Consider the following 26,095-nt stretch of genomic DNA (forward strand, 5'->3'; position numbering starts at 1 on the left):
GCTGAAAGCAATAAAAGTTGGAAAACTCCTACACTGAGAGTTAAGTAAAGTTGATCTTTAATGTCAGATTTAGTCATCAGCAAGATACAGAATTGTGAACTTTTAAAAACTACTTATTTAAACAGTTGCCTTCTTGTTTATTCTTTAAAAGATGGAGGGCTACCCTGGTGGCGCAGTGGTAGAGAGTCCGCCTGCCAATGTAGGGGACACGGGTTCGTGTCCTGGTCCGGGAAGATCCCACATGCCGCGGAGCGGCTGGGCCCGTAAGCCATGGCCACTGAGCCATGGCTGCTGAGCCTGCGCGTCCGGAGCGTGTGCTCCGCAACGGGAGAGGTCACAACAGTGAGAGGCCCGCATACTGCAAAAAAAAAAAAAAAAAAAAAAGATGGAATGGTCTCAACATAATGTCTCCTGATTTGTTCAGGATTCATATTTATCAATGATTGGACATTGAAGAGAGAACATATTGATCACTGTGTTATTGGCCTTTTTCTTTACCACTCGTGTAGATCCCCTCAAAATTCTATGGCAGATTAGGTATCAGATCTCTTTTAGGGTAGATTCTCCATCTCAGGACCTAATGGTCTGGTGATAATCTTCAGTAGAGGTTCCCAGGCTGAGGTTCTGACCTAGGGGACCAGGTTTGTGTTAATGAGGGTGGTGATCTTAAAATCTTTTGTTACTTTTAAAAGCCCTTCAGTAATTGTACTTGCTATCCTAACTATTTAATGCATCGGTAGTTTGCTTTCGGTTAGAATTCTTTCCTCTTAGTTTGGGGAAATAAGCTTTCATGTGCTGATCAGAAAGCTCTGATTAGTGGTTGACACGGTAGGAATTGTTATATTTCATAGTTCAACCAGATTCTGGTGCCATAGCTACTGTAGCCAGGCACTGTACCCACACTAGACAGATGCTGTATTTGAACTTATTTGGCTATGGATTCTCAGTGGCAGCAGAAATTAAGTCATCATAAGCAGAAGATAGCATAAATAAGAAACTGTGGTCTTCACTGAACGGTTTGTTAACATTAAACCATTTGCTTTCCCCTTTTTTTTTTTTTTTTGGTGGAATGCGGGCCTCTCACTGTTGTGGCCACCCCCCCCCCCGCCCCATTGCGGAGCACAGGCTCCGGATGCGCAGGCTCAGCGGCCATGGCTCACGGGCCCAGCCGCTCCGTGGCACGTGGGATCTTCCCGGACCGGGGCACAAACCCATGTCCCCTGCGTCGGCAGGCGGACTCTCAACCACTGCGCCACCAGGGAAGCCCTGCTTTCACTTTTGACAAATTAACAGGAAGGAAATACTTTTTTACATTGTGACCTAGTGTACACACATGTACAACCAAAACAAGTTTTACAGAAGCAGTTCTTTCCTTTAAAATGTGTGGTTCAATCTTGTCTGTTCTATTTTTTAAATTATTAAAGTAATACTAGTTGTCAGCCACATTGATTTTAGGAACCACCAATAGGATATGACTTCTGGTTTAAAGGAAAAACATTACTTCAGAGCAATTGATGAACTTTCAGGCCATGGAGGTTTCTTTTCAGATCTACCCTCCTGAATCGTAAAGATATTTTTATTCAATTGTGTGAAGCATTTAGTAAATTCATTTTGGATTGAATTTGTCGAGTTAGTTAAGGTTTAGCAATGTTATTTTCCAATAAAAAATACATTTGACCCTTGACCAATGTGGGTTTGATCTGTGCAGGTCCACTTAGACACAGACAGTTTTCAATAGTAAATACTACAGTACTGCATGGTCCATTTGTTGGTTGAATCTGAAGTTGCGAAGAACCGTGGATATGGAGGGCTGACTATAAGTTATACTCAGGTTAACCCCCCATTGTTCAAGAGTCAACTGTACACATTTCCGCCTGTGTTTTAGTTGCAGATTGGCTGTGATGGTAAAATTTTTCTCATGGAGTCAGAAATGTTTGCTTGGGGAAGATTATTTTGGATTACGTTTGGTTGGGGAAAAGATTATTCAGGATGTGGTGTGCTGAATGAATGAATGTTATTTTTGTTTCTTTCTTCTGTCTTTTCCTCCAACCTTCCCCCACCCCACCCTGAATTTAAACTTCTTGAGGCTGAATTGTGCAGTAAGCATCCTGTGTTATATCCCTATTGCTTATGAATAGTTCCTGGTAAACAAGCATAGTAGATTCTCAATATAGTAGTATTCTCACATTGCTTTCTTGATGAGCTCTTCTGTTCTGATGAACTGTCAGTCTTGAGGACAGACTTTATGTGTGTCTCTGTCTTTAGCCTGTCAAGTAGTTAGTGCTCATTGATTACTACTTGAAATGAATTACATTTCTTGTTATGCTTCCCCATGTCACAGGGTTTTTTCAACAAATTCAACAGTTCCTAATTATGTATTCATAGCTAGTAACTAGTAACTGCCTCAGTGAATTTGGTGGTGCCTGCTCATTATTAATAACTTTTGCTATATAATTTTCAATTTAAGTCTTACATCTCATAAATCTCTTTCTGTTCATTCTGCTATTGTTGCTCTAATTTTTGAGCTTGTGTTACTACTAGTATAGAGCTTTTATTACTTTAATTAGAAGTTAGGTTCAATAAAATGAGTTATTGTTTAGCACAATTCTACAATGTGAAACTTGTAATGACTTTTCTTTAAGAAAAGCATTTGTGGTTCACTGGTCAGAATGGCCATCATCAAAAAATCTACAAACAATAAATGCTGGAGAGGGTGTGGAGAAAAGGGAACCCTCTTGCACTGTTGGTGGGAATGTAAATTGATACAGCCACTATGGAGAACAGTATGGAGGTTCCTTAAAAAACTACAAATAGAACTACCATATGACCCAGCAATCCCACTACTGGGCATATACCCTGAGAAAACCATAATTCAAAAAGAGTCATGTACCAAAATGTTGATTGCAGCTCTATTTACAATAGCCAGGACATGGAAGCAACCTAAGTGTCCATCAACAGATGAGTGGATAAAGAACATGTGGCACATATATACAATGGAATATTACTCAGCCATAAAAAGAAACGAAACTGAGTTATTTGTAGTGAGGTGGATGGACCTAGAGTCTGTCATACAGAGTGATGTAAGTCAGAAAGAGAAAAACAAATATCGTATGCTAACACGTATATATGGAATCTAAGAAAAAAAAAAAGGTCATGAAGCACCTAGGGGCAAGATGGGAATAAAGACACAGACCTACTAGGGAATGGACTTGAGGATATGGGGAGGGGGAAGGGTAAGCTGGGACAAAGTGAGAGAGTGGCATGGACATATATACACTACCAAACGTAAAATAGGTAGGTAGTGGGAAGCAGCCACATAGCACAGGGAGATCAGCTCGGTGCTTTGTGACCACCTAGAGGGGTGGGATAGGGAGGGTGGGAGGCAGGGAGATGCAAGAGGGAAGAGATATGGGAACATATGTATATATATAACTGATTCACTTTGTTATAAAGCAGAAACTAACCATTGTAAAGCAATTATACTCCAATAAAGATGTTAAAAAAGATATCTTTGTAAATAATGACTATCAATATTTTAAATATATCAATTCTTCCCAAAGTGATCTAGAGATTTGCTGTAATGGCAATTCATATACAAAAGTTGTCTGTTTATTTGGTAGAACATGACAATCATGTTATTAATCATAAAATTAATATGTAAAAAAAAGGAAAACGGAGGAACAATAACAAAAAACAAATACATGAGACATGTAGAAAACCAAAGGTAAAGTGTTAAACATAAATAAATCCTACAATATCAACAATAAAAACTACATGTAATGAATTAAACAATACAATCAAAAGTCATATATTGTCATACTGGGTTTAAAAAAATGTTTTCTGTAGGAGACACTCCTTGGATTCAAAGGTCCAGTGTGTACAAAGTAAAAGGATGAAAAAATATACATCATGCATATAGCAACCATAAGCATGCTGAAGTGGCTATACTAATACCAGAAAAAATAGACTTTAAAACAAACAAAAAATTACTAGATATGAAAAGGGACATTTTATGATAAAAAAAGGGAAGATACAAAAATTATTAACATATGTGTCCTGAATAAGATAAAACCAAAATACATGAAGAATAAAATAGCAAAATACACGAAGAATTGAAGGAAGACATAGATAATTCCACAACATTAGGTAGAGGCTTCAGTACTCCACGGTCAATAATGGATAGAACAATTAGGTAGAAGATCAACAAGGATATAGAAGACTTGGACAACACTCTGAATTATCAAGACCTAATAAATGTCTACAGAACACTCAACCAAACAGTAAAATACGCATCCTTCTCAACTACATGTGAAACGTTTTCCAGCATAGATGACATGCTAGGCTAAAAGACAAGAGATTGAAACCCACATACATTGCTGGTGGGAATGTAAAATGGGTGGCCACTTTGCAGAACAGCTTGACAGTTCCTCCAAATGTTAAACATAGAGTTACTGTATGACCCAGCAGTTCCACTACTAAATATATACCTAACAGAAATAAAAACTTATGTTTGCACAAAAGCTTGTACGTGAATGTTCACAGAAGCATGTTTATACAAACAAAAGTTGGAAAAAACTCAAATGTCAATCTGTTAAATGAATAAACAAAATGTGGAATATCCATACAATAGACTAGCATTCAGCTATAAAAAGGAATGAAATATTGATCCATGTTACAACATGGATGAACCATGAAAGCATTATGTAAAGTAAAAGCAGCCACTCACAAAAGATCACGTATTGTATGGTCCCATTTATATGAAATGCCCAGAAGAGCAAATCTGTAGAGGCAGAAAGTAGATTGGTGATTGCCTAGGACTGAGAGGGTTGAGGAGAATGAAAAAGCATTGTAAATGTGTAATGGGTTTTTTTGTGGGGGGACAGAAATCTAAAATTGGATGTTGTGATGGTTACACAAGTCTTTTAGTGGTTACACTAAGAACCACTGAATTGTATACATTAAAGCGTTGAAATTATGGTATGTAAATTACATCCCAATAAAGCTGTTAAAAAAAAAAAGCATTTGTGGTTTTTTCCCTATCTTCATTTATAACCTTGGTAGTATCACATGACTAAGATTATAAAAGGTTATTTTGTAATAGTTGGGACAAGAAGCAGAATTATAATGCTTGTATGGATTTGCATACACAAACGTGTCTGGGTATTCCAGTTTGTTCAACAGACTAGTCAGTACATTGGCTAAAAGAATAATACATTTCACGCAAAATAATATCTTTGAGCAAAAAGGATCTTTGAAGTTATCTACATTAGACTTGCTGTCCAGGTTGAGAAAACAGATGCAGAGAAGTGGCATGACCTGCCTAATTTTGGAGAGTAGTTTTAAGCTTGAAGGCTAAGAATATGCTGCAGACTTTTGTGACTTCAGAGGAGTCTTTGTATTTGCGAAAAATAGAGATGGGGACCAAAAAACACAAAGTATGAAATCTGTGAACTTAGAAGTGATATTCAGTGAATTACGACAATATGTTGTACCCTGTGCTAGGTGTAATAAAAAGTAGGCACTTGATAAAATTGTGCTGATTTCTTTAAACATTGAAGGTTTGTGTGTATGAGAAAGACATGATGAATTCAATGTTTCAGGTGATTTTTTTTCCTTAGCAATTTGGTTCTATTGTTAGTATGTGTTTAATAATCATACGCAAATTACTTATGCTCATTCTGCCTCAGTTTCTGTGTTGCCTACAGCCCCCTTCTCTCCACCCCATCCCCTCTTATCTCCCTCCCTCCCGCTCTACCCCAGATATGAGATGAATATGCTTTGGGGACAACCCTGCCTTCTGGTTTAAATTGTTCTCTTCTGTTAGTGTAGCTCAAGTGTGAGTACTTCAGTGAGTAGAATTTACAGTAATTATTTTTATGAAAGATAAAGCTCTTATTTCTTTTTCTGTATTTGGTTATATATACAGTTCCTTGAAGTATAGTCCTGAGTGAAGCCTGAAAAGGGTAGTTTTAATGATTTGATTGATGGTTTTTCTATCTGGGTCATTCATTTTTCAACCTCATATTTCAAATTTTCTGCTGTTTCAGTCATTGAAAGCTGCTATATCATTATTGCTGAAATCTTTTGGCAACCCAAAGGAAGATTTGAAGGAGAGTCAGGAGGTCCAGGTATTTTGCTCTGCCTCTGCCTCTGTGTTAGTCTGCTAGGGTTGCCATGACAAAGTGCCATAGACTGTGTGGCTTAAACAACAGAAATTAATTTTCTCAGTTTTGGAAGTTAGAAATCTGAGATTAAGGTGTGAGCAGGGGGTTGGTTTCTTCTGAGACCTCTCTTCTTGGCTTGTAGATGGCTTTCGTCTTCCATGTTTTCACATGGCCTTCCTTCTGTGCATGCCTGTGTCCTAATATCCTTCTCTTATTGGGATGCCAGTCACAAGGGTTAGGGCTTTATCTCCAAGTGCAGTCACATTCTGAGGTACTGGAAGTTAGGACTTCAATGTACGAATTTTTGAGGGGACACAGTTGAGCTCATAACAGCCACTAAGAGGCTCTGTTTTGACTTTGGGCAAATTACAGTGGTTTGCAGAAGTGAAGCTGAAGTGTGTAAGGCATTTATGAAGACTGGTTACTGTATTGTTAGGAGCTTTTCTTGTTTTATTTTAGGGCTGGATTTTGATTTAGAATATAATATTTTTTTTCGTTTTCTTCATGTCGGACCTTTCTATTTTTTTTTTTTTTTTTTTGGCTATGTTGGGTCTTCGTTGCTGTGCACGGGCTTTCTCTAGTTGCGGCGAGCGGGCGCTACTCTTCGTTGTGGCGCGCAGGCTTGTTGCGGAGCACGGGCTCTAGGCGCGCTGGCTTCCGTAGTTGCAGCACTCAGGCTTAGTAGTTGTGGCTTGCGGGCTCTAGGGCACAAGCTCAGTAGTTGTGGCGCATGGGCTTAGTTGCTCCACGGCATGTGGACTGCGCCACCAGGGAAGTAAGTCCCCATGCCGGACCTTTATTTCTAGAACACAAGTGGTACTTGACCATTCAAGGAAAAGTTAAAGGCCTTTTTTACAGAACAAGTTTTGCTCAACAGATCTGTAAATGGAAAGGTCTTAAATGAAGGAGTAATATTTTTTCTAGCTTTAACATGTGAATTATTCAAGAGTGTTAGTAATAACACATTGGTTGTTTTGTATTTGACTTCAGTCATTTTCCTCATATTTGTACAGTAGATCCCTGGTTTGGCTCTTGGTTAGTGCTTTACATCCAGGTACCCGTCACCCAGCTTTAATACCATCAGCTTTCTGATAATGTTTCATCTACTCTCCATATAAAAGTTTTTCCAGCAGTTTAAACCCCCCATTCTTTAACTGAGGTAAAAGTCATATAACATGAAATTCACTGTCTTAACCATTTTAAAGTGTGTAATTCAGCACCACTTAGTATATTCACAGTGTCGTGCAGCCACCACCTCTGCCTGGTTCCAAATATTTTCATCGTTCCCAAAGGAAACCCCATTCCCATTAAGCAGTCATTGCCCATTCTGCTCTTCCCCTGCCCCTGGCAACCACTAATATGCTTTCTGTCACTATGTATTAGCCTGTTCTGGATTTGGGTATAAATGAAATCATACAATATGTGACCTTTTACGTCTGGCTTCTTTCACTTGGGTAGTGTTTTTGAGATTCATTCATGTTGTAGCATGTGTCAGCACTTCATTCCCTTGTTTTTTTGGCTGAATAATTTTTAAGCCTCTTTTGATATGTGTAAAAATCTTTATTCTCATTTGATATCAATAATATTAGAAACTAGAATATTAGGATAATTTTATTCTAATAAAATTAGAAATTTGATGATTATAAAGTGAAAAAAATAGTAATTTTAAAATATACTTTTCAAAGCTGCATCCTTTTAGAATTACTGGAGTAGACATCTGAATTAAAGCCGTTAATTGAAATCTGCATGCTGAAACTTGGTTAGATTTATGGGATAGCTGAATAAACAGATTCCTTCACCAACCTTATTGAGGCAAATGCATTCTAATTTAATATACACACAGCGTGAGAACGTGTCTCATCTCATTACAGATGAACATTTGTCAGGGGTCTTCTGCGATTGCTCCAGAGTAGTGGGAGTAATATGTATTAGATGCACGTTTAATTGCACTGTTTACTTTTGGTGTCTTGGGAGTCAGGACTTACCTCCCCACCCCCACCCCCACCCCCACCCCCACCCCTACCCCTCTTCCTGCCCCATTTCCTTTCTGTTATCATTATTAAATGGTTTCAGGAGATACTAAAGGGACAAGGGTGAATTAGCTAGTACTAAGAATATTTTCATCCAGAGGAAATCACAGATTTATTTTCAGGTCCTTTATTTAGTGTCTTATTTTTTTTTTGCGGTACGCGGACCTCTCACTGTTGGGGCCGCTCCCGTTGCGGAGCACAGGCTCCAGACACACAGGCTCCGCAGCCATGGCTCACGGGCCTAGCCGCTCCGCGGCACGTGGGATCTTCCCGGACCGGGGCACGAACTCGTGTTCCCTGCATCGGCAGGCGGACTCTCAACCACTGTGCCACCAGGGAAGCCCTATTTAGTGTCTTGAATGAAGAAAGGCAAATGTAAGAATATAGAAAAATAATGGAGAGTCTAATCATTCCTCATTTTCAAACAAAATTACCAAAATGATTATAGCACCCTTTATGTGTTTTTTCATGGTCTGATTTTTTTTTTTCATGGTCTGATTTTTAAAATATGCTTGAAAATGTGGTTTTAAATCATGCATATTTGTATTATTGGAATGTAAGTTTAATTGGAGAACACTAAAGTTGAAAAACTGTAAGCTCTTAACATTTTTTTCTTCAGATGTTAGCTTAATATTGCCTTATAAATATGTAAATCCACATATTGAGAAATAAGTTTCTGTGGTAGTTACTTTGAGCCTGAAATTAGATATACATACTTTTAGCATTCATATGAAGTAAGATAGTTTATTCCACTTTTTACACTAGTCCTAGGAAATTTAAAAGGACAAAATGTCAGGTTTTAAAATTTTTTAGTGACTCTTGTATAAAATGGGGGTCTTACGATAAACTTAAAATGATGTGTTTTACTATCAAACATCTAATGAAAACTTCATTTTAAAAATGTGAACAGTTCTCAGTGATTTTACCTTCCTTACCCTCCACAATTTACCCACCCCACACGTGCACAACACAGTTGCCCCAAGCTGTTATAAACAGTGATTTTTCCTTCCATCAGGCTAAATTTTACAGCAAATACTTATTCGCATTTATTCTGTGAATTGACCTTTTTCAAATGTGTAACTGGTCTCTGCCATTAAATTTAATAGTTCATTTTGGAAATAGGTTGACTAAAAGCTAAAAATGGTGCATATTAGGAAAAGGAAGAGAAGTGTAAAAAAATGTTCATTTAAAAATATTTTCAGGCAGTGTTATAGTGCTGATATATTTGTAGTGACAGTACTTTTTCCTTACCCTAGTGTCCTAGAAGGAAAACATCACCATGGCTACAGAAATTGGTTCTCCTCCTCGTTTTTTCCATATGCCAAGGTTCCAACACCAGGCACCTCGACAGCTATTTTATAAGCGACCTGATTTTGCACAGCAGCAAGCAATGCAACAGCTTACCTTTGATGGAAAACGAATGAGAAAAGCAGTAAACCGAAAAACCATAGACTATAATCCATCTGTAATTAAGTATTTGGAGGTAAGTATAGTTAATGTACTTCAGATGACCAAACTTTGGTTTCTTAAAAAGAAGAAAGTTTTTATAATGCAGGGTAATAAGTATACCTGTGTTTTTTGAATTAGTAGGATGAAGTAGAATTTCAAATGAGGCCAATCATCTCAATAAAAAAAGAGTACTTTTTTTTTTTACTCTTTGCATGCATGAATAATCTCAAAAATTATTAGACTCCAACTTAAAAATAGGTTTTGTTCTAAAGGTTCACACTGTATTTCAGAAGAGGGTACTTTTGTCCAACTAGGCCAACTTTAAAACACTTGTTAAACCCACAGTGTATATGAAATGTTAAGAGACTACCAACATAAGAATATTTGTATTAGAACATGTGTTCAGAATAGTGACTTGCATGTCCAAGACACTGGCATCAGAACACGACTCTCCAAACCCCTCAGGGGAAAGGGCTCTATTTACTTGGAGGGTTGAGCACCTACTACAGTCTTACAGGGTGAAACCAACTCTGACATGGCAAATAAAGGCAGAGTAGGGGTCTGTCTAAACCTGTGTCAGCTTGGCTTATCTCCCCTTTGACTTCTTTATTTACTTGTCTTAACCTTTCTTGTCTTAAGCCTCTGTGATTTGCTTTTTTCATTGCTAACTCCACGTTAATCAGGTTTTGGTCTGCTCTGCCTCCTGTGAAGAAAATTTGTCTGCTTTTCATTACCTGAGACAAGTTGTTAAAAGACCTATATGCATATTGGGCATAATTAGTATGTTGCAGGCACATAGCAAAAATATTCATTCAGAGGTAAAGACAGATTTAGGCTTTTTCAGGTGTTTCAGTTGGAAAACTAGCCTAGGAAAGTTTGGGAGGAATTAAGAAAACCAACACCAAGATAAGAGGAATTGTTTTGTGCTGAGGATTTTGAAGGAATTGGGAACGTCTGTCGACCCCTTGACCTTTTTCCTTTTGCTAAGGTATGGTCAGTGAGAATGTGTTGGGGTCAACAGCATCTTGGATGATTGGTTGGGCATAATATGAGTAAAGAAAGGAGGGAAATTCTAAGCAGTGTCAGTGTGATCATAGGGGAAATCTCTTAAGATACCCACTATTATCTGTTTTAGAACATAATGAAAAAGTTTTAGTCTTCTTTTTTCCCCATTTAATGACAGCTTGCATTTTGTAAATATTTACTTATGTTTCAGATTGAGTATAATTAGACAATATATTGATTGATTGATTAATTTATTTTTAACAGAATAGAATATGGCAAAGAGACCAGAGAGATATGCGGGCAATTCAGCCTGATGCAGGTTATTATAATGATGTAAGTATAAGATATGTCATGCTAGCTTAATAGAAACCTCTTTGCTTGGACATTTGAACTATGGGATCTCTAATTCAAACATGGACTTTTCTTTTTACATTTTTATAATTAAAACAAAACATTCCTAAAGGGATAATATAACATATCTGTGTAAACCATGGGTTTTTTTTTTTAAATCTCAATTTAAATTTTCCTTTTAATCTGGTAACGGGTGAACTTTTGATTTGGGGTTTAAAGCAGTGTCCAGCAAAAGATTGCACTGCCTCAGAGTCTCTGTAACAAGAAAGTTAATTTTAAACTTGGCTTGTTATGAATGTGTTTAATTGTGTTGACTTTGAGAAGTAATTGGGGGAAATCTGGCACTTGATTTTATTGTTTATTTAGTAATTATGGGCATTTAACTTTCCTGTATCTCCTTTTTCTTCATTTAATTACTATAGACTAATTGTAATCTATTATAATAGTGTTTTGAAAGTCCTATATGGTCCTGAATTTGTCTTTAAATGTTGAAGTAATTACCTTGTCATGTCCCTGGTTTATGCCCTGTTTGTGATCTTTAAACCCCAATTTTTTTTTTTTTTGTAGCTGGTTCCACCTATTGGGATGTTGAATAATCCTATGAATGCAGTAACAACAAAGTTTGTTCGAACATCAACAAATAAAGTAAAGTGTCCAGTATTTGTTGTTAGGGTAAGTATTTGATATTTTTTGGATAAATTAACTCTGAGTTAGCCTGCAAATATATTTGCAGAGAAAATTAAACATTATTTTAAATGTATATCTGGGATAAAAATCAGTGTATTGCTTGTATTTTTATTTTGAAATATCCAATCATTTATCCACTATATCCACATTTCGTAAGGTAGTACTTTTGGATTGCTTTTCTTCATGTTGCAATTTCCATAGAATTCTCTCTGAGCTGGTCATGGATATATATATATTGCAGCAGGTGTCTGACTTGCTCTTGAATAGGATTGTTTTGTTACTGTTTAGAGAGCAGCATCTCAAGGCGAATGAAAACTCTTAGGGTTACTAGGAAGGAAAACACCTAAGAAGAGCTGAAGACCAATGGTAGACCATAATTGTCAGCTCCATGAAGGTACATTGTAGGTACTCTATACATTTTCACTAGAATTTTTAAAATATAATTTAAAAATAAATAATATATTAACATGGTTCAAACTATTAAAATTTGAAGGGGTTTGCAATAAAAAAGTCTTCCCATCTCTGTCTCCCAGGCATCTTGTTAATATTTCCATAGATAATGGTATAATCATTTTTTTGTGGTCTGCTAGTAAGAATGCACTTGCTGGTTAGCAGTATATCAAGTCCAGAAATGTAGGAAAGTTAATAGTCAAAGTGGAGCAAATAAGAATTGAAAAAAATAATGGGACAGAGAAAAAACAGTCATGGCAAACATTGTGGCAAATGAGCAAAGTAAGCAGGTCTTCTTATTAGGGAGTTGTTGTGATAGACAGCCGGGAGAACTGAGAGGGGCTGCAAGAGACTCTGGCTTGAGTTCCATACAAATGTGGTAGTCAGTCTTAGGCCTCCTGTTTGCTTCAGAGGCCTATTAGAGTAGAAACCATTAGTAAAGAAACATTATTTGAATGGTTTTGTATTAGGAGAGCCAACCAGTATGTAGTGTAATTTTGCTTGCCAGGGAATTTGGGAAAAGGAGTACGATGGCAGCTAATTTTAATATCTTGTTAGCATAACACAAAACCTTTTTGGAATGAATAAAATCTAAGCATTCTGTGTCCTGTATCTTATTAGATGGGTAAATTTCTCATTTGGGAATCAAGCTATAAGGTCTTAAGAAATTTGCACGTAGTAGAGGCAAGTCCAAATTACAAGGTATTAAAGACATAAAGACTGTGGGTCCTGTGTCAGCAGTTTGATTGCTTGTAGTGTCTACTGGGTTGTAGTGTCTACATAGCAGATAACAGAAACTAGGAAAGTAGGAGGATTTTATTAATCAAAATCATGATCTGCAGGTAAACAGTAAAAGGCTGGCTTGTCATATATATCTGTGAAATTTACCAAACAGACTTCATTTCGTGTATCTCATCCTATAAACACACTTGTAGTTTTCAACTCTGTGTCACACTTTTTACTAATAGGATTCTTATATTGATATTTCATGTATTTACATCTAAGGAAAATGAACGTGTAATCTATCATAGAAACTTGAAAATAAAAGTAAGAAAAAATATGTTGCATTTTGAGTTGATAAGCATATATCACAGATTCCCTTCAGTGTGCAAATTGTGACATTGAAATATTGGGGTACTGTTAGTCATGCCTCTGTTGTATTACATTTTTTTTGGAGACTAGATTAGCATAAGACCTGTCACTGCCTAATACTGTGAACGAAGAACTTAAAAAAATATATATACATGTATATAGTATATATTGTACGTTTAGTTTCCAGGAAAAGTTTGATAGCCTTGATGTCCTTAAATTGGTATGTAATACTGTTTTTTCACGAGACACTGGTAACATTTTTGCCTGAATTGGTTCACTAGCAGCTGTAATAAACCATATCCTTTATACATTTAGTCTTTGAATTTTTCTGGTGACTGACCATCTTATTGATGTTAGTCTGCCATGTATTCTAGAAAAATTAAGTCTTTGCGTATTTTGTTTTGAAATGCTCTTTAGAGTGCCTAGGTGTGTGTAACTTAACAGGTATTTAAAATGCACTTATTGGGGCTTCCCTGGTGGCGCAGTGGTTGAGAGTCCGCCTGCCGATGCAGGGGACACGGGTTCGTGCCCTGGTCCGGGAAGATCCCACATGCCGCAGAGCGGCTGGGCCCGTGAGCCACGGCCGCTGAGCCTGTGCATCCGGAGCCTGTGCTCTGCAACGGGAGAGGCCACAACAGTGAGAGGCCCACGTACCGCAAAAAAAAAAAAAAAAAAAAGCACTTATTAATTTTAATTAATGAGCTAAAGTGCTAGAGCTTTCCTTGCACTGTGTTAATACAAGTTCTTTTCTGACAAAGTACTTGCTTATAAATCTGAGCTATAGTCTTAAGAGAAAGTCAGTATTGTCCACTTAATGTCAATTATTGGATATTTTATAAATAAAGACTTTCTAAGTGTTTTAAAAATTAAGGTTGAGGATTCGTGACCTTGTATAATGTCTTTTTTTTTTCCCCAGTGGACTCCAGAAGGAAGACGGTTAGTCACTGGAGCCTCTAGTGGAGAGTTCACCTTGTGGAATGGACTCACTTTCAATTTTGAAACAATATTACAGGTAACAGTAATCATCAGATGGTAGCATCATCCTTTGTTACTGTAAAGAACTTGATATATAGTTACTTTCTTGGCATTTTAAACTTACAATTGGACAGCTTATTGTTATGAGTTAATATATGCTCCTGTAAAGGCTTCCATCATACATTCTTTTATATAATGTTTACAAATGTTTTGTGTTTTCACAGGCTCACGATAGCCCAGTAAGAGCCATGACTTGGTCACATAATGACATGTGGATGTTGACAGCGGACCACGGAGGATATGTGAAATATTGGCAGTCGAACATGAACAACGTCAAGATGTTCCAGGCACATAAGGAGGCGATTAGAGAGGCCAGGTTTATACACAATATACCATTTTCTGTAGTCCCTATTGTCATGGTTAAATTATTCTCTAAGTGTATTCTGGGTGCAGAGATGCATGGGCTCTGTCAGATTCTGGGAAACTTTCTGCACCCTATAAACACAATATTTTTCTTTGTTTTCACACATTCACCATTTTGCTGGCACTTTTCTGAAGTAGTGTTGTCCCGGTATCAGCCTTTGCAATATGTTAGAGATGTATTGTCTGCCGCATTTTGCACTGGTTTTCTCTTTTCGTTTATGGTTAATAATGTGTATACGTTATTCATTTTTATTACCTACTATGTAAGACAAGAATATTTCATTCCAAATAAAGAATTCAGTCTTTAATTATACAACTGAATAAAATCTAAAGCCTACAGAAAACACCTTCAGAGTTCACACAAAATACAAGATAAAAAAGGCTTAAGTGAAGACCCTGGTTGGCTTGGTTATGCCACGACTTCAAAAGGAAAGTATAGGACTAAAAACTCTCACAAGTAACTCTGGATGTGGCAAACATTAATGGATTAATGAGTGGGTTCTTTCAAGCTTTGAAACTGTAAGCAGACCAATGTCAAGAAGACTTTCCTTCTGATTCACTGTTGATAACATCAGTAATGCAAATGTATCATAAGTGGGAGTTTAAAATATTTTCAGTGAGTTGTATATTTTTACATATCAGTGAGATATGTATAGTAGAAATGGAAAAAAAAAGTTTCAAAAACAAGCCTGAAGAATTGCTGCAGCCTCAAGAATAAAGAAAGCTAAGCAGCATTCTTGACCGTTGTGCCACCCACGTGTGGGAGGAGGTTGACATCTTTATAGAAACATCATCCACTGCAGTCACTTGTTTCTACTTTCAGAATCTTAACAAAAGTTATTGGATAAACACGCTTCTGCAAAGACTTTGCCTTATTGTCCTGACCATACATTGAGTTTTCGCAGTTGGTCCTTTCTTAGGCAAAGGGTTCAGAAGTTCAGGGGAGTTCTTAGATGAGAAACTTGATGGTCTTTTACAGGGAGGAAAAAATGGATTCCTCCTTTGCAAGCATATTCTTTGGCTTTAAACAGTCAGAAGGTCCCCATGTTAGTTTTCTTCAAAAAGTGCAACATTCATGGGATAGCTTGCCTGGAAGAAGGTGTGAACGTTTTCCACAGACCTTTTACATAAATCAGAAACATCATATGTAGGGATGTGTAGCAACCAGTCTTTAAACAGCCTGTCTGAAACTTTTATGAAGTTTGAAGCAGAAGCTGATGCTAATTTTTTGAGCAGTATTCCTATGTGATTTAAAAGACTTTACAGGAATATTGCAAAGATAGAATTTGTTTAGTTTCTCCACTTAAATCCGCTCCATGTTTTCTGTTGGTACCGTAGGAAATACTATACTGGAGAGTGTGGGTAACATTAGTACTAATAATACACTCATAAAGTTCTCTGAATATTGCTGATTGAAAACTAAGAAGCAGCTACTCTGTTGAATTCTTCTTTTGATGAGATACATTTGTTAGCTGACAACATTCTCTTTAAGGGCTTCTTCACTGTGGATACTTCCCTCTCCTGTTTATAACGCAGCACAGTGTTTTTATTTTTCCCTGTCTGAGAAGCACAGATAATCTGTTAAATGCTGACTTCTTTCCCCTGCTGTGTGTCTTCATGTAACAGTTTCTCACCCACGGATAATAAATTTGCTACATGCTCTGATGACGGCACTGTTAGAATCTGGGACTTTCTTCGTTGCCATGAGGAAAGAATTCTCCGAGGTACGTGTACTAACAGTACTGATTGGAATATTTAAATAGGGAAGGCATTTGTGGTTTAAATCATCACAATACCACAATACCAGCTTACATCTTCATTCAGTTGTTTTACATACACACCCTCTCAGTCAGGCTCTTTAAAGAAAACTGAACTCTCTAGTTCACAGTCATTTTTGTAGATTTTTACTACTAATATTATCTTTGAATTCTTTGAGCTATAAATTAAATACACATGTTCCCCTTCTTCTCCCCTCTCCTCCCAATTACTTACTTATCTGTATGCATCCGTTAGGGCTATATTCCTTTTCCTGCCTTGTACCCAGGATAGCTTTCACCAACATACTGACACGATAATTTTATTTATATAACTCACATTCTCCCGGCAGGCCTTTTACAATATGCATTAACCAAGGTCTCACTAGCTACACTTCTCAGTATTGGTATTTCTGAAAGGAGGTGGTTTTTCAGTATACCACATTTGTGCTACATGGCCCACTTGTTACTAAGCTTTGGAGGGATTTTTATTTACTTTTATTGATTTCATAATTATAAACTAACATCTATAAATTACTCTATCCTAGAAAAGAAATCCGTATTTTCACTTGGATTAACTTAGTTTTAGACTTCCTAAGGTGGGGCTGTTGAAATACTCACAGTACATCAACACCATTTATGTGAATTCAGTGCTGTTAAAGTAAGTTAAGGAAATTAACTGTGTGTTTTATATATTCAATACAAACATTGAAACAAAAAACATTTACGCTTTTAACTAAATCTCATTAGTTTATTATTAATTGGGAAGGTAGTTTTCTCAAGTGCTTAATTTGAACCTGTGCTGATTTAACAAGGCGTACATTCTGTTGCATACTCTTCATTCCAATATGCCATAAAAGTAACATCTTCCTCTGACACATAAATGCAGGGTGGGAGAATGGGTGCCACAGACATTGGGTGTCAAGCAATTACTATTCAGAGATTGCCCTTTTTGTTCAAGAGTCGGCAGAGTTAGTTACCTTGGTTGACTTACAAGTTTTTTATACCTTTTTCAGAGCTTTATTTACAGCATATAGTGTCGATGCTTTCTAGACAAGAAGCTAAGTATTCTTGATATTTAACTCATATTTCAAGCCAGTGTTATTTTTTTTAATCACAATTTTTAAACATTCCTGGCTTTGCACATTTTGTGTGGGTTTTACCCACAGTAACGTATTGTGATAGCTAGCATAAGGATATAGCACCTTCACCTGTCATAGTGAAGGGGTGTCCTGACAATGAGGTCATAATATTGTACAGCTTCAGAACTAGGTGGAGCCTTTGAAATCATCTAATCTGAGTTATTGTATGGATGAGCATCATGACCCAGAAGGCTTAAGTGACATGTTCAAGGTAAAAGAAGTTCAGAGCCAGGACTAGCATCCTGTCACTTGACAACTGGCCTGATGCTACACTAATGTTGCATCTTTCCTCACTATTAGTAGAAGTCTTAGCTGCTAAACAGTGATAAGGGAAACAACTTTTTCTAGCCTTTGAAAATCCTAAGAAATATAGAGGAAACCAAATAATTTTATTTATTGAAAGTAATTCTAAAGGATCAAAACCATTAATTTTACAGTGACCTAGGACTATAATAACTGTAAAGTCTGATACAAATCCACTCTGCATCTTGGATTAAATAAAGAAGAAGAAAAGCTACTATAAGATAGCATTTTCGATCCCAAATTCCAATGAAGTGTTATTCAGTTTTGGTAATGAAACTGTTTCTAAATAGTGCTTAGGAACTTTTCTTCTGAAATGTAGTGTACATGAGTTATTAGTCAGCAGTTAAATATTTTCAGATTTGAGTCCAGGTGGATTTGGATAATGTGGATGCTGGGTCATTACCTGTTCTTCTCGTAGCTTAAAAATACACCAATATCATGTCTATACTGAGAGTTGAATTTTATTTTTTATGTGGGTGTTCTTTTTAAGTTTTCACTATGAAAATTTCAAACATGCACAAGAGTATAATGAACTTGCATGTACTTTTAGGATTTGTATTCTAGCTTATTCATGTTTTTTACTTCCTTTAAACAGTATTCTACTTGCTTTATGGTCATGATTTTTTTCTTTGTACCTCAATGAGTATATGAGAAGTATAAATATATAAGCCAAGTTAATTATACCACCCAAGTAGTAGTTCTGATAGTGGATCTGGTGTAGTAGACGGGTTTTTCCAATTATCCATTTTCTATCATTCCTCATTTTTCTAAATTTTCTGAACTTTAGAGATGATTATAAAATAGTGAAACCAATGTTGTTATAATTTTTCTGTTCTTCACTTGGTGATCAGGGGATGATGGAACTCCACTTGTCTCAAGGGGTGATGTGAAATTCTTCAAATAAAATTTGAAGTGAACTTAATTTAGTTCTGTTCGTAGAGAGAAAGGTGGATCACAGAGTTAAGCAAATAGGGTGGCCTCTAAAATGTCAGTTGCCCTATAGAAAGGGGGTGATGTTCATGTAGCCTACATAGGCTGTGTGACGCCAGGCAGGTAGGTATATTCCTAAGGCATATTAGTGTTGTGCATCAGACCATCACTTGGGATTAAGAAAATCCAAGAACATTTTGATTGAAGAGGATGTTTGTGATCACGTAGTCCAACTCTTTAATACTTTTCCACATCATTCCCCAAAACCAGTTTTCTACTCACAAAACATTTTTAGTGATACAGTATTCACTACCGCACATGAATCTCTTTTTCAATTTTAGGTAGCTCTGATTTTCAGAAAGTTCTTTCTTTATATCAGAAACCCACTTTCTTATAACTTGTCCTACCTTCTGGAACACAAAAAATCAAGTCTGTACTCTTCTACATAGCAGCCCTTTAAGTATTTGAAGACAGCTCTCATGTCTTCTTAATGCAGTCTTTCAGCTATAAGCTTACAGGATCCCTGTGAGTGCAGAATTTACAGTTGCTTTTTAGTGTCATTACTGAGATTATTCTTATGCTTCTTGGAAAAAGAAGAAGTTGCACAAGAGAAAATAATCAGTATTTTTAACAAAAAATGAGCATCGATCTATTGCCAGATTTGCTACTTTGAAGTTGTAATGTTTGGTCCATAGATGGGAAGAGGAAACACTTGTGAAATTGAATATACTGCAACATTGAGAAGTACCATGTATATGTCCACCCGTTTCCAAAGCATATGCATATCAGCATAATTTATACACATTTATCCTTTTCTATTATGAATTGCAGCACTCAAATTATGGACTGTGATTAAAATAACATTTAAGCACCAGGAATACATGAGTCTAAATGAGCCTCTAGGTGTTTATGCACTTGACTCTAAGAGAAATAGAGGCATTAAAATCCATTTATTTAATTAGCATATATTATATGCATGCTATCATAGGTAGAAGAAATTTAAAAGAAAATAAGGTATGATGACCTCCTACCCTCTTGCTTCTTAAAGTTTAGTAGGAAAGGTAAGATATTGTCACAAACAATATTGTTGGATATTAGGGGAGAAGAGTCATGAGAGTATTAGAAGTGTAGTTTAAAAAAAAATGTAGTTTTATCAGTGTAAAGTTAGAAGCAGATCACTTGTGACTAAAATGAAAATGTGAAAGATTGAAAATGTAGAATCAGTAAGAATACGGAGTAAATTTTAATGAGAAGCATAATTATATATTATATGATATATAACATGTATATTATATATAACTTAAAAAGAATCCAGTTTACCAGCTTTAGCATGCTTTAATTTTGTTTTACCTTCTTGATTTTAACAACAGTAGCTGACACATTACACTTACTATGTATCAGGCATATTTTAAGAACTTCATTTAATCTTACCAGTAACCAGTACTTCATTTAATCTTACCAGTAACCCTATGAGATAAATACTGTTTATTCCACATTTTACAAATCAGTAACCAAGGTACAAGAAAGTTAAGTAAACCTCCCCAAGGTAATATAACTTGTAAGAGGTGAGGCTCAGATTTGAACCCATGTTATTTCACTCCAGAGTTCATGCTCTTATTCATTATGTTAAACTGCCTCTTTTATGTTTTAAAAATATCATCAGCATGGATGTAATAATGTCTTCCTGAGCTGTGATGACAGAATTGTCGAGATTTTTGGGGGGAAAGGAGAGAAGTGTGGGTAGAGAGAATTTAGGTACTCAAGTTTATTTTACCATTCTTCTTTAAAGCTGTCCATATAGGCTATAGGTTTTCCATGTATATTTAACAACCAAAAAAATTTAACCACAACGAATAGTTCAAACTGCAGATGAGTTATAAGCTAGGTTATATAAATAGAATATGGACATAAGGAGTTGTACTGAGACTTACTCAGGAGGTAAGATCTGTTTTCAGTTTTAAAATACAGCACTCATGGAGAGGAAATGAACCTGAGTACACACAGCTTATGGAAAAGAATACTATTAGTATTTTTACTAAATCTCTGCTTATCCGTGCCTGATTGTATTTGGCTGTGGTTCTTAATGAGATAAACTCCTCTGCAAAGATCTTTTGGTTCAAAAAGTGTGTTTTTGAACTGTGTAAAGACATGTTTACAAAGTCTGAGTGTTCAAAAAAATCTCTGATTTTTTTTTTTTTTTTTCTTTTTGTTTTTTTGGCCGTGCTCTGCGGCATGTGGGATCTTAGTTCCCCTACCAGGGATCGAATCCATGCCCCCTGCAATGGAAGTGTGGGCCACTGGACCACCAGGGAAGTCCCCTCTGATGCTTTTCATTGGAAATAATTTTACTTATTTAAAGTAAAATTGGCAAACCATGAAGTTTATGATGAATGGACCTAATGTATTTGTACAGAACATTGCACAAAATCCTTTCTGTTCTCTCCAAGACGAAAAACACTCAGCTTCCTTTAAAATAAATAGCCTATAGCAGAATAACTCCTTCCACTAACATAGCATGTTTTAATATTAAAAGTACTTCAGGCACATTTTATATAATCATCCAGACAATCATGTGGGCCCATATATATATTGATTGACACCTGTTTTCTCTTATCTGTGATCTCTTATTTTGAGGAAGCGTTTATTTAAGGCTCTTTTTCCTCTGCTCTGCTGAACAGACTGGATCATGGTAGGTTCTCCTATGTATTGATAAATAACTATCTGGGTATGTCATGAGAGGGAAGAAGACTTAATATTTACTTCTAAAGCAAATTATTTGAAGAAATTAGTGTAGTAGTGTCCTGAAATAGTCATTTTATATAATCCATCCACAGTTTTACAGGAATTGTTTTAGATTTTTATGCCGGGTTTTGTCCTTTCTAACTCTACACTTAAGATATTGCACAAATGTGGCAAAAACTTGTTGAAAATAGATCTTAGCTTTCTTGGGATGCCAGTGCTACACACTGTTACTGTCTTATCCACTGTTATAATTAAGAGTCGAGTTATTTCCAGACATTCTTTTGTGTATAAAGATTCCAGTTTTTTGACAGCAGCAAATCACTATGACTCGTAATCTAGGTAGTCAGTTTTCATCTTTGCATTTAGTAAATATTCTGTAATTGCTTCAGTTTATTTTGAGTGAGGCTTAAATTTCTATTTGCTGAGGAATTAGTTACCCTCTTATAGAGCTTCTCAGCTAATCAAGTTTTTGATAGTTTTTAAAGTTAAATTTCAGAGCTTTGGAAAGAGCTGGTAAAAGTAGATAAATATATAATACCCTTCTGGCTTCTTCATTTCTACTGGGTAGATCCTTAATAAAAGTATATGATTAAAATATGGTATCACCACAAATAAGTTATTTGCCAGTGAGGGACATTAAGTACCCAAACAAACATTGTCTTTTTCATAGTCATTTTTCCCTTTACTCACTGTTTTATTGTATATTTGAAAACCATCTTAAAATTTGATTTAAACCATATCTCAGGAATTTCTAAGGAGCACCTGCCATGCTGTGATCTCTTTAGTTAGAAAGAGACGAGAAGAATTTCGGTTTAAAGGGAGAAGTGGCAGCTTCTTGGTCATTTATCCTTTTTACAGATTGTGTCATAAAATAGTCTGGACTTGTCCAGAGCACACACTGTGTCTCAAAGTCAGTCTGCTGAGGCCTCTTGATGTTTTTTTCCGCTGAATACAATTTAATATAGTTCTCTTTGAGAGAAGTTTACCTTCTTAGCCTGATTTTAGAATATCGTGTTACTTGCATTAGCCCAGTGAACTGTACCTGCTTTAACTTGATGTTTTTAAGTATTGCACTGGTTCTAGGGAACCCCAAGGAAGGCCCAGCCACCACAAGGTGCCTTTGAGCAGGGGTAGGTGGAGCTTCTCCGTAGCCCAGTGTGCTGCTTTATTAGAGCCCTCCCCCGACTGGTGTATGCCCCTTTGTCTATAGTTCTGAGTGGGCAAAAGTGCAGACATCATGTAGAGATCCAGTTTAGGATATGTGGCTTTAAACGTGGCCAAGTTGTTGCTGTTTTCAGGCTATGTATGTATTTTTTTCTCCTTTTTAAATTATCTGTTCAAGAGTTAAACCTTGAGCATTTTCTGCACCTGGCATCTCCCTTTGACAGCTTGTGGGAATCCCTACTCAGTTTCCAGGTTTGTTTTGTCAAAGGTGGAAACCATAAGTATTCTACCACATTAAAACAATTAGGAAATACTGAGGGAAATCAACATGAGTGCAGAACCAAAGTACAAAGGTGAGTCCAAGAAACTTCATACCTGGGAGCTCAATATTTTATCTGCAGTGGAAACTTTTTATATATTATTAAACAAAAGTAATTTTTGATACTAGGAGTCATCAAAGGTTAGAGTAGCTGGTCTTGGTCCTGTAAAGCCTATTAATTGCTTTTTCTAATAAATAGTTTTAACTCTTCTGAAATGAACTTCATTGATAATAACTGCTACACATTAAACTTTTTTAAAAAGGCACCAGTGCACATGCATACAGGCTCTGAGAAGAAAAGTTTACAAAATGCTCATTAAGGGACATTACTGCTTCCATTGAAAACCGGTGGTTTGGAATAGGTCATGCTAAAACAACCCTGTTTTTCTAGAATTACCAGAGGGGGTCAAGGAAATTGTAGTCAAACCGTAGTCAATCTTTTGAATTCATCTGTGAGTCATGGTAGAGGATCATGGCTTTATAGCTGCATGGTTGGTCATTTCCAAAAAAGTTTCATTGGATGTTTGTTATCTGTGAGGCAAGTGTGCAGAGAGTGCTGCAAGATCCTTTACTTGGCCTCTGTCATGTTTAACATTTTTTATTAAAGATGGCTTGCTTTGCAAATTTACAGGTAATTCAAAATTACAAGCAGAAATTCTCATCTAGAGAGAACCTCTTGAATCTCATCAGGATTCAAGAAGATAGTGTGATGTTAAACTTAATAGAAAAGTATTATGTTAAATTTTAAATAGAGATGAGTGTAAAGTTCTGTATTTAGGTTTTCAACCTCAATTCTGGAGTTTACTAGACTGGTTTATGAGAGTTCATATGAAAACGATCATGGGTGTTAGATGATAAGTGTGAATTCTTGAGGTGTCATGCCTTCCCCTATTTGTAAAAGTGATGTTCAGAATGATGGGGCTTAATTATTGACGGGAGATGATTAGAATGGAGAAGGATCTGGAAATCATGAGGAAGAGTAAAGGGAAGTTTAGTATTCAACTTCGATAAGAGATTGAAGAAAAGTTTTGTCATTTTCAAATATTTAAAGGCTTTTGTATGGAAGTAGGATTGGATTTATTGTATATATGTCTAGAATAAAGGGGATGGGGAGAAAATAGGACATCATATTTGGATTTAATTATGGAATTTTTTTGTTGAAAAGAGAATGGGCTATTATTCTGTGAGCTGTTAGGCTTTCCTTTGCTGAAGTTGTGCCACGTTTAGCTTTGCCAACTGTTACGGAGATTATAGAACGCACTCCTTTTTCAGAAGGATGGTTCTATTTGATAATAATTAATTAACGTGGATTAGGTTGTCTGTTAACTGTAGTTTCATGTTTTAAGGCAGACCCAAAAGCCTGAAAGTCAAGCATGTGGATACATTCATTACAAAGGGTTAAGTGGATGGGATATTATCCCATGAGGAGATACTGCCACCTTCTGTTCTAAAAATATTTTTGGTGAGACATAAGATCATTTAATTAATCCTACTGCTTGAAGTAATAAATGGAGCCTCAAAGCCACCTCATCTTATAAAAAATATTTAAAAATATTTATACTTTTAGATCATATTATGCATATACAGTAAAGTACACAAATCTTAAGTGTACAGTATGATGTATTTTTACATATTTACACACTCATCTACCCACCTCTTAGATCAAGATACAGAGTGTTTTCAGCACTCTAAAGATTCCTTCCTGCCTCTTTTCCACCTAAGCCTTCTATTAGGTAGTTTAGACTTTCCAAGATATTTTCATTAAATTATTTTTCCTTTTTTTCTACTGTTCTTTATTTTGTCATTTTGTGGTTTCTATCATCTCACTTTCCCTTAGTGGAGCTTTCTTAATTTCCTTTCCTTGATTTGCTTCTGTACTCTTTTGAAAATAATGTTTTACTATTTTTTCTGATTAGCTTCTTTTACTAGTTTCCTGTTACATAACAGAAGTTAGTGTATAAAGAGATAGTATTGTGTATTACTACAATCACAATCTGAATGTGATTCACAGTTTTAGCTGTTAGCAGCCATGTAAATCACATTACTGTGGTTGTGTCCTCATGTGTATAATGGGGATTAATAATAGTACCAACCTACTAAGTTGCAAGAAATAAATGGGTTAATTCATAAGAAGCACTTAACTAGTGCCATAAAGAGTGTTCAGTGGATGCCAGCAATTATGTCATTTCCAAAGGTAATTTCGGAGCCTGTTTCCCTGTCTCTGCCTATTTAAGGATTAAAATGGTTATTTCAGAAGTGTATTCTACTTTTCTCATTTAAATATTTTTCATCCATTGTCATTAGTTTTTACAGTAGTACAAGTTTTTATTTACAGGTAGTCCATAAATATGAACACTTGTTTAAACAGAGTTGTCATGATTTTCCAGTGTTTTCAGGTGTAAAAAATTCAGCGTTTAGAATTGGGCAAAGAGTAAAGGGAAGTTTAGATCTTAAGATCTCATATGGAAACATTTAAAGATTCTATTTTAATTGTTAGATGAATTGAATATTTAATGATTACCTACTGGTGAAGATGCTGTGCTTGATTCCTTTGCTGATATATTTACAAGGCATGATCATGTCTCTTAAGCAGCATTTTCAGCATTTCCCTAGTTCTTTCATTTCTTCAGATGTTTTGTAAATTGGCCTAGTACTATGGTGAAATAGTGCTGAATAACTGAAATCCAGCAGTCTTCACAGCTTATCACACTGCAGCAGATTGTGGTAATTGGTGTCTAGTCTGATTCCTTGGGACAGCATTTATTTTTCTCTGAGGAAAGAACAGGTATTTTTTTCCTATTGACTGAATTTGATCACAGTTTTAAACTTCAGACTCCATTTAGCAATATAGTAAAGTTGGGTGAGCTAGTGATAGCTCTGGTAAAATGTCATTTCTGTTTGTCATCTTTGATGAGGAATGTGATAAGCAGTAAGTTAGAAGTTTTGGGGAGAGTGTATTCCACATATTTTTTGTCACAATAGACAGGACTTAAATATAGAAATCTAGTATCAACTGTTTCAGCCTCCTGATCATCCTCTGTCCCCATCCCATCCAGCTTGCCAGCTGACAGCCGACTGGCTGGGCGTGTAGCCTATTCTATCCCAGAAGTCTTTG

At 36.2% G+C, this 26,095-nt stretch overlaps 1 protein-coding gene across 15 annotated transcripts in view; it reads left to right on the forward strand.

The window, feature by feature from the left end:
• WDR33 (WD repeat domain 33) overlaps positions 1–26,095 on the forward strand; it is a 103,276-nt gene that overhangs the window by 32,750 nt on the left and 44,431 nt on the right. For 14 of the 15 annotated variants that reach the window (XM_027082510.1, XM_027082511.1, XM_027082512.1 and 11 more), the window contains exons 2-7: positions 9,451–9,677; positions 10,913–10,981; positions 11,567–11,671; positions 14,145–14,240; positions 14,428–14,579; positions 16,253–16,350. In XM_027082510.1, coding sequence (XP_026938311.1) covers positions 9,474–9,677; positions 10,913–10,981; positions 11,567–11,671; positions 14,145–14,240; positions 14,428–14,579; positions 16,253–16,350 — 724 coding nt within the window. In that variant the 5' untranslated portion in view covers positions 9,451–9,473. Of the gene's footprint in view, positions 1–9,450; positions 9,678–10,912; positions 10,982–11,566; positions 11,672–14,144; positions 14,241–14,427; positions 14,580–16,252; positions 16,351–17,959; positions 19,174–26,095 lie in introns of those variants that run through there. The other variant, XM_027082525.1, reaches the window with a different exon arrangement.

Source organism: Aethalodelphis obliquidens, unplaced genomic scaffold (assembly GCF_003676395.1).
Source record: "Aethalodelphis obliquidens isolate GAN/ISIS:26980383/991018 unplaced genomic scaffold, ASM367639v1 scaffold47, whole genome shotgun sequence".
In the NCBI taxonomy this organism is placed as follows: domain Eukaryota; kingdom Metazoa; phylum Chordata; class Mammalia; order Artiodactyla; family Delphinidae; genus Aethalodelphis; species Aethalodelphis obliquidens.